We start from the raw sequence: 10,000 nt of genomic DNA on the forward strand, positions 1-10,000 counted from the left end.
AAGGCACCAAGTAAAAAGACAAGCTTGCTACAGCCAGGTTGTAGTCGAGCCAGGTTGTAGTCGTGGCCGTACCCTCCAGCGATCGGACAGCCTAAACTATTCCTAACCATTTGTTACAAGTCCTAACACAATCTAATCAAGTCCTAACAATTCCTAACACAAGTCCTAACAATCCTAACAGGTCCTAACAATTCCTAACACAGGTCCTAACAATTCCTAACACAGATCCTGACAGGTCCTAACAATTCCGAACCGCACTCAACGGTTGGCTGGACGGGGCAAAACAGTCATTGGCCGAAACATAGTCACGTGACTTCTATCGTCACACAGAGGGCCGGCGGGAGAAAAACTCGTCATACCCCCATCACTTGTTTTTTGATGAAGCCAAATATAGTTTAATCGAGAAGGAAGTACGACACGGTTTTGTATTTTGATACAGGTGAGTACAGTTTATTTCACATATAACGTGAAAGAGAAGCAGTACGTTCGTTGTTGTAACACTTTTATTGAGTTCGGAGGCCATGGTTGGATATAACAGTGATATAACGTTAAATCGAGGTGGCCATTCTAATCGCAAAGCGTAGAATATAAACGATGATGATAATAAATATGATGATTAATGTTAAAATACAGAGTGGTGACTTGTTTTGTATCAATAGGCTGTATGGTAACACTTTTTAATAACTACACGCTAATAATCATTAGTTAAGTATGAGTAAACAGTTAATTCATCATTCATAAAGCATTAATAGACATTAAGCAGTTTATAAATACAGCTATAAACGCTTTCTTCTTGATTTAAAAACATATCTATAATTTGTCTAATTAATGTATTTTCATCCTTTATTAATGATCAATTTATCATTTCTAAATGAAGAATTGCATTTTTTATGAACCAGTTATTTAAGAGTTGTCAGTCATTCATAAGATCACTTAGAAAGTGTAAGTAAATGATTAATAAACTATTTATATGTACATTCATACATCTTATTATTCAGACATATAGTGAAAATTGCTTAGTGTGTTAATAAAGGCTTCATTAACATGTATTAATGCTGTAATTCTGGGTTAATTCGGATAGTTATAAAGCATTTAGTTGTGGTCGGTTAACTATGTGTGTGAGCTCATCTAAAGTGAGGACTATTCATGCCTTGTAAAGCATTTATAAATGAGATTTAAAGGCTGTAAATATTTCTATGTTCTGTATCGTTGTGTTTGTTACATTGGTAACACTTTACAATAAGGTTAATTTATTAAACATTAGTTAATGTATTAACTAACATAAACTAACCATTTGTTACTGTATTTGTTACACTTTGTTAACGTTAGTTAATACAAATCTAGCTGTTCATTGTTGTTCATGTTAGTTCACAGTGCATTAACTAATGTTAACAAGATTTTTAAAAAGTATTAGTAAATGTTGAAATTAACATTAACAAAGATTAATAAATGCTGAAGAAGTATTGTTGAAACTGCTTAGTTACTAATGTCTATTAATGTTTTCTAAATGATGAATTAACTGTTTACTCATGCTTAACTAATGATAAATAGCGTGCAGTTATTATAAAGTGTTACCAGGTAAGGGATAATATGTTATTATTTTAATCATTTGAATTTAGTGTAATGTTTTTATTCATTCTATTTGACAGTTAAAACATAGTATTTTAACATAATACAATTTTAAAAATATATAACTTACGTAATTTGACAACCATCCATGTATTAAATAAGTCAAAAATCATCCAAGTGTCAAATCCCTCGTCTAAATAAAAATTGTCTTTAATTATTATTACTATTTTTTTTTTAATTCTTTAAATTTCACTTCAATTGTATCTCTCTTAAGTTGTTCTCAAGTTGTCTGGTATTTACCCTGTTGTTGTTGTTTCATACTTATAGACATGACTAAGACTGGTAAACCTGATTCATACTGGCATGACATCATGTGCAAGTATGCCCAAGGGAAGTACCACTTCTCAACAGGCAAGAAGCCAGGGGCGAAGAAGTGGAAAGATGCCTTGGACAGAATTAATAACTGTCCATTACACAAACAGACCCGTGCCTATGATATATTTGGGAAAATAATCACTTGCAAATGTGGTTATCATAAGGTATGTAATGATAAATGTGATTATTTTACCTATGCTGGTGATCATTACTAATTTTAAAACAGAATAATTTTATTGTTTGAGTTGTAAAGCCTGACATGTTATTGAAAACGTGGCCTAACCCTGAAGATTGCAGAGATAAGATGCAGTATAAATAATAGTCAGAAAAAGGCATATATGCACAAACTGAGCAAAGCTGTTCAATTTAAAGCAGATGCTGTCAGTACACTAGATTAATATCTTAGCTTTTAATGTAAATCGGTGAAGGTCTTTATAATGGTATAACAGACTACTTGCATAAAATGCATATAAATTTCAATTTAACTCACAGTAAAAAGATACCTGCACTAAGACCTGAAGGTGGGTGTTTTTACAACTACACTAAATTATTACTTTCCTTTAAGCCCTATGAATCAGATGACAGATGGCATGTAGTAATTGTGTACAACAGAGTTTTCCGCAAAGTTTTAATTGTGATAATTTGCAGATTTTGAGACCTAGGGAAAACACTAATGCTTGTTTTACAGTCAGCGGAGCAGACAGTGGCAGGCGCCCAGGCAGGACCACTGAGCAGTGCAGGCATGCAGGCAAGACCAGCAACCAGCGCAGGCGTCCAGGCAGGACCACTGAGTAGTGCAGGCATGCAGGCAAGACCAGCAACCAGCGCAGGCGTCCAGGCAGGACCACTGAGTAGTGCAGGCATGCAGGCAAGACCAGCAACCAGCACAGGCGCCCAGGCAAGACCACTGAGTAGTGCAGGCATGCAGGCAGGACCACTGAGCAGTGCAGGCATGCAGGCAAGACCATCAACCAGCACAGGCGCCCAGGCAAGACCACTGAGCAGTGCAGGCATGCAGGCAAGACCAGCAACCAGCACAGGCGCCCAGGCAAGACCACTGAGTAGTGCAGGCATGCAGGCAAGACCAGCAACCAGCACAGGCGCCCAGGCAAGACCACTGAGTAGTGCAGGCATGCAGGCAGGACCACTGAGCAGTGCAGGTGCCCATGCAAGACCAGCAAGCAATGCAGGTGCCCTGGCAAGACCAACAAGCAGTGCAGGCATGCAGGCAGGAACACTGAGCAGTGCAGGCTCAAGATCAGTCCCACAGAGCAGTTCTTCACTTAAGTGTGGTCTTTGTAGTAAAGAAGTTGATGTGGAGTGTTTCACTGAACATTTGTCGGACTACCATGTTCAAGAATCTTGTGACCAGTGTGGTGAAAAAGTCTGGGGTGCGGTTGGACTTCTTCACCACATTGAAACCAATCACCATTGCACTAGTCTTGCAGGCACAGAATCTTTGGATCCACCAACATCTTTTCCACCAACATCCTTTACTGAACCACCCGCATACATTGAAGAGCAGCAAAACACTCCACAAACTGCACCTCAAACACCATCCCTGGACATTAACCTGAGGCCTCCAGAAGTGAATTGGGTGAGTTTTCTCCCCAAACAGTTCTGTCGTGTTATTAAGCCAGCAGACCAAAAGTGGATAGCCCAGTGTCTATATGACAGTACAGGACGACTAAAGCAGCAGTTTTTTAAAAACTGGTTTCATCCACCTAGTCCCAGCAAGCCTACTACTTCACCTCCTGATCCCAACACTTACTTCAGACAGCGGATGTTTCTGTGGGGCCCAATGAGAATGTGGGGTATTCCTCTGAAGTGCACACAGTGCGATAGAAAGATGCACCATTCAGGAATCTACACCAAAGTGAGGGAAGTCATTGATATTGATTGTAGATATTATTTAATTGGAGTAGACTACCCTCGCTGCAGCAAGTGTATGATACCTGTCTGCCCTTGGAGTTCGGAGATCCTCAAACAACTTGATCCCTCCCACAGAAACAAATTCCCTGCTGTTCTCACCACTCACCTTGCACTTGACAGGAAGTGTGTGACTTTGTTGAAGCCCAGAACTGCAGGGAACAGCTCTAGTTTCTTGCAGCAGGCACTTGAAGAAATTCACAGCGAGGAGTGGGGAAGACGGACCATAGATTATCTGACGGACTGTGAGTTACATAAAAAGAGATCCGCCCTGACACAAACTGAAGTGATTTATCAGCAGCCACCACCTTTTTGCCCCCTACCTCTGGCCCAGTGGTTTGAGACTGTTCATGCCAATGAGATCCTGTGTCACATTGATGAGCTGAAGGGTGTCATAACATCGACATATGGTAGCATCCTAAAGCTTGATTCTACCAAGAAGGTAAATATATATAAAAAGAGGCAAATCAGCTGTATGTTATGTGATTTTTCTGATTATAATGTTTGTGTATTTAAATAGATAACTAAAAAGCTTGCTGGTGGCATCGCGGATACTGCTACATGGATGACCAATGTTGGCAATGAGTTTGGCCAAGTCCTGAACTGTGTCTTAACCACTGGTGAAGGAGCTGGCATAGATGACTTGTGTCAGGGCATCGTAAAGAGATACAAGGATGCTGGGGAGCCAGAGCCAGCTGTGATCTACGTTGACAGGGACTGCTGCAGCGAGACAGGTTTGTTACATTAAATCTTTACCTAATATGAATGTGTTTGCATCCATGCATTTCTAATTCATATTAGCAACAATTTCAGGCATTTTTCTGAATGAGAATAAATCACAGATCTGCACGGTTCCAACTATTATTGGACAGAGACTTTACATGCTTTTTCTATGTGTTTGTTCATATTTTTTAAGAACACTCATAAAGAGAATTGTAAGAACTATTTACAAGAGTAATGTATATGCTGTGGCAACTGCATATCCAATGGCGCGGGTGCCTCTTATGTGCAACCAAATGGGCTAGCCCTACGTCATTACACATCAGAACCCGACAAGGGGGCGTGGCCTTACTCACATACAAATACCGGCTGCTTTGCACACCCCTAATATATACACAATGGTTATAAATTTCTTAATTTCTATTTACAGTAGCAATTTACTGTGAGAACCTTGGTTCAGTGTTTGCAATCAAGTAAACAAAAGCTTATGTAAAACAGCATTATTATATTTGTTTAATGATGCAAATCACTAAAAATTCGCAAAAAATACACGCATTGTTTCTCCCTGGTGTAGGTGTGACTCCAGTTCTGACCTGGTTTCGCCCATGGAAGATCACTGTGCGACTCGATGTTTTCCACTTCATGCGGCGGTTCACAGCTGGCCTTACAACGGAGCACCATCCATTGTATGGCACTTTCTGCTCAAAGTTGTCCACCTGTGTGTTTGAATGGGACAAGGAGGACATCTCTCGCCTTAAAGAGGCGAAAAAGACCATTCTTTTAAAAAAAAATAGGGGTCATATTCCAACAGAGGCCCAAATCCTGTCGAGCATCACCTCCAACGAGCTGGCCAAGCACTGCAGGAGGAGGACACGTGGAGTTCAAGAAACTTGTGACCTGATCCAAGGACTGCTGGACTCCATGTGGGAACTGACCGACACCACTGGTTTGCGCCTCATCAATCCAGAGAGCATGTCACACGTGTGGGAGGTACAGCAGAAACACTTACCTTGCATCCAAGATCCACCCGGTGTTCAGCTGTACACAAAACTGGGCTCCGGTTTACAGAAGGGTGACAAGGTTCTGGATGTGCTGAGGTGTGGCAGAGGGTCCTCCTCCCTGGAAAGCTTCCATCGCCACCAGTGCACTTTTATTCCAGGTAAATTTACATTATAAGACAATACCATGTGTATATTTAAATAGTGTTGGAAACGCCTTATTCACGGCAGTGCCATCTTTGTGTTTTAATGAGAATGAAAGCGAGGCTGTGAGGGATAGACTTGCATCTCTTCAATGGGCTGTACTGTTATTTAATGTGTTTTCGGATTGTTCTGCTCATGAAACACTGGAAAAATATCTTTCCAAGAAATGTCAGTTGACAAAAAAAAACTCCCGACAATGTAAGCTGTGGAAAATTTTAAGTAATCTAGCCGCTTTATTCAGCTTTTTACAGCGGATGCCATTGGAAACACGGTATCTTTCACAGCCTCACTTTCATACCTGTCATGGTGCTGCTCTGAATAAGGTCTATTGGATCCAAAAGTTGGGGTTATATAATAGTGTTTTAATCATGTGAAACATTGTTTTTCAGGGTGGAGATGTAATGCACTTCATACACAGATGTACATGCTTGAGGGGGCATCTAGGTGGAACATCAACCGAGCTCATCAAGCTGTGGACATGAGTGGTACATCACAAACAAAAATGTATAATGTACGTTTAATGTCCCAGATGAATGTCCTCAGCAACAAAGTCCTTGGATGTCCACTCCTGCCAGAATTCAAACCTCCTGGGAGACCCACCGGTAATATTCAACATTGTACCCTCTATTGCAATAGTGATTCCATGTTTGCATGACTGATGATTGCTATAAAGGTGCCCATTTGTAGTTATAAGATGTGTCAGTTTGTGAAATTCCTTTGTGATTTTGGCTTTTATTTAATTGCATTTGTCATGTGTTAATCCAAAAATGTATTATTTGTTAGCAACACTAGTTTCATCACATGCTTTTCTGCTTTAGCCTGATATATAGCTCTTTTTTTCAATATGTTTATTGAATTTTTATGGCAGATGAACGTATAGCTGTGGAGTATTTGCTGGCCCAGTCTAACAGAGGAGACCTGCTTTCTCCACTGGAGCAACATGAAATCCCCTTGCCAGAGTTGCAGGTTGAAGTTCAGGAGGATGAGTGTCTGGATGTCACAATATGTGATGCAGCAGACATTGATTTAGACACACCCACCCTTGGAATTTCCAGCAGTCATGGTGATTCATTGATCTCACCTCTGGTAATGTCAATTTTCTTGATCATTTTAAATTAAAATTGCATAGAAATGTTAGTTTTTAGTAGCAACTAATGAGTTGCTTCATGATTTATACTTTTTTTAATTAGAGCTTTTTTAATCACTAACAAGTGCACTGCTTACCCATACTTCTGATACTTTTATTAAACTCTTAACACAGACTCACACCTACAAAACACAATTGGCCGAATGGATAATTTTCTTCTCAAAAACACATTTTGTTAAATATACACTAACTATATTTCAAAATAGAACACATCTAACTTTACCAAAACACTAGAAATCTTACTCAAACTGAAATGATTCTGTCAACGAATAACGCTTGTTTTCGCTTCACAAGGTACATGCAGTCAATCAAAGTACACCAGGTTTCAAAATACTGGCTATTGTTGACATTACAAAAACTGCATAGACTTTGATGTTTCCGTTTTACAGGTATTTGCATGAAAAATATGCAATCCACCATTTTTACACTAAATTTCTTGACTGGAAACTGTATGTCCACATATACAGTAATGTTCACATGATAGAACAGAAAATGTTTTACAGTATTGCTTACAGTGAACAAAATACCCATGTTACAACTGATTGGACAAACTCTTGTTAGCGACTGAAAGAAAAACTAATGATAAAACTTTTTTAGATAAAACTAAAGCTAAACCTTTTTGTTGTTGTTGTTGTTTAGCATAAACTTTGAATTGTCAGTTTTGTAACTGAAGTTTATTCTTCTTTTAAAAATGTTTTAAAATAATCTAGGAAACCGTGTACAGTCCTCCTGATACTGAAGACATTTCCTTTGCTGGGCCGAGCACACCAGCTCCGGTAAAGTTTGTAATACTTGGTGCTTGTAATTTGTGAAGAATGGTTTATTAAAGAGCTGTTAATAAATTATTTCATAATGCACGATTCTGTTTTTGTTTCCATTTTCAGGACAGTAGAAGTGATTCAAGGGGTGTTCCTGGATGGGAGGCAGTGGATAACCTGGCAGGGTACCTCGTCAGTCTCAACCGCACGATCACTGGTTTATCAACCAACGAGATAGCAGAGATCTTGCGGTTGTATCAGAATTTGCATCCCATTGATCAGTCCCCCTCCAAGTATTCCCTTAAGTGCAAGAAAAAGATCTTGGCAGGTCCTTGGAGAGCTTCTCGGAAGCGTAGTGGCTCAGCCCCTGGTCAGCAAGCAGCTGAGAGGTGAGTTAAATTGTTAAATTTGAGTCTTGTTGAATGCTCCCTGTGTAATTTACAGTTTTTTTCAGTCGCTAACAAGCATTTGTCCAAACAGTTGTCACATTTTCAAAACTCTAAACACAATTAGCACAACATTGATCTTTTGTGGCCATACCATTCACACATTTCATGTTGTTTTCACACAATATGCAGTCAGTGAACACATTTCCACAATGCTTACATTTTCTTAACAGACAAGCTATACCAACAAAATTATGGATTGTTTTTGTAGTATTTTCAAATGTTAACACACACCATCCCAAAATAGCAAAAACAATATTCCAAACCTTAGATACAGTATAAAAACATCTGCTTCTGCAATGATATCAGTTCAAAAACAATATATCTCAGCTGATAATAAACAAACAATTGAATGATTGACCCACAGCTTATTTATGTTGGGTAAATTGGGCCAACCACAGCTGTTTTCAGTCTGGCTTAGATTCAGTGGCGGGGTTATTTTTTCCTATTATTGACACTTATACAGTAAAAGGAGGCCTTTAAAGTAAAGAGTAATGTTTTTGGAAACAGGAAAAGACAAACACTGTAATGTCTGGACGAGAAAGAGTAAGAGCAAGGGGCCCAGGCAGAAGAGCAGGCCCAGTGAGAGATGCAGGAGCAAGGAGATGCAGTGAGAGGTGCAGTGAGAGATGCAGTGAGAGATGCAGTGAGAGGTGCAGTGAGAGATGCAGTGAGACATGCAGTGATGCAGTGAGAGATGCAGTGATGCAGTGAGAGGTGCGGTGAGAGATGCAGTGAGAGATGCAGTGATGTGGTGAGAGATGCAGTGATGCAGTGAGAGGTGCAGTGAGAGATGCAGTGATGCAGTGAGAGGTGCAGTGAGAGAAGCAGTGAGAGATGCAGTGAGAGATGCAGTGATGCAGTGAGAGGTGCAGTGAGAGATGCAGTGATGCAGTGAGAGGTGCAGTGAGAGAAGCAGTGAGAGATGCAGTGAGAGATGCAGTGATGCAGTGAGAGGTGCCATAAAAAGGTGCCAGAACTATAGAATACTGATCATACATAATACAATCATGCATCTTTTTATTCACAGACTGTTCATGACTCATGGTCAGGCTGCCCAGAGACCTGATGCCAACAGGGTTTCAGAATGTGTCGCACTTAAGCTTCTGAAGGAATTCAGGGAAGCCAGAAATAGGCCTAAAGACAACAAGGGCAAAACCTTTCCCATTCCTCAGGCAATTGTGATGATATATAGCCACATCAAGCAGCTGCTTGAAGACTGCAGAGAGCTACTGGACAAGACCAACTTGGTGCTAGTTACTGTAAACAACACAACAGTGTCTTCATGGTGAGTTGGATTTCAGCTTCCTAAATTCACTTCCTATGAGGAATGACTGCACTTCTGAAATAATAAATTTATTGAACTATTCCCAATTCCATATATATTTCTATATAACGTACATTACAGTAAATACACATTGTTTTCAGACACCCTGTCTCATTTTGAAATTTGTAACCTTTTATCTGTCTGCCAAAAAAGGATTTTAAGAAATTGGTAATAAATGCATACATTGTTTCACAAAAGCTTTTCAGAAATTTAGACTGTTATGGTTTAGAATACATTATTGCTAATTATACAGCTTTCTAAAATGCTTGATTCTGCTTTGTCAGTTGAGACATTTCGCGGTCAGCTTTTCTCTGACAATGTTCAGAAACTGCAAAGTTCATCAATTACAAAATGAGTTGAATTTCGTCTATAAATCAGCTGTAATGTTATCAGTTTGGTTCTTGTCCAATAATGTGAGTACAGTCAAATTAATAATATTGCTGAATATTAAAGGCGCACTCTGACTTTTTGAAAATTTAGCTTTTTCACTGCATCCCACAGAGTTAGATAAGTCCATACATACCCTT

At 39.5% G+C, this 10,000-nt stretch overlaps 1 protein-coding gene across 1 annotated transcript in view; it reads left to right on the plus strand.

The window, feature by feature from the left end:
• The first annotated feature begins 3,035 nt into the window (after positions 1-3,035).
• LOC148975205 (uncharacterized) overlaps positions 3,036-10,000 on the plus strand; it is an 8,321-nt gene continuing 1,356 nt past the window's right edge. Inside the window, exons 1-8 of the mRNA XM_089118380.1 lie at positions 3,036-4,315; positions 4,394-4,607; positions 5,168-5,752; positions 6,185-6,397; positions 6,664-6,881; positions 7,653-7,718; positions 7,827-8,089; positions 9,177-9,434. Coding sequence (XP_088974506.1) covers positions 3,077-4,315; positions 4,394-4,607; positions 5,168-5,752; positions 6,185-6,397; positions 6,664-6,881; positions 7,653-7,718; positions 7,827-8,089; positions 9,177-9,434 — 3,056 coding nt within the window. The 5' untranslated portion in view covers positions 3,036-3,076. The remainder of the gene's footprint in view (positions 4,316-4,393; positions 4,608-5,167; positions 5,753-6,184; positions 6,398-6,663; positions 6,882-7,652; positions 7,719-7,826; positions 8,090-9,176; positions 9,435-10,000) is intronic.

This window comes from Pimephales promelas, chromosome 13 (genome assembly GCF_988280905.1).
Source record: "Pimephales promelas chromosome 13, fPimPro1.hap1.1, whole genome shotgun sequence".
NCBI classification, from domain to species: Eukaryota; Metazoa; Chordata; class Actinopteri; order Cypriniformes; family Leuciscidae; genus Pimephales; species Pimephales promelas.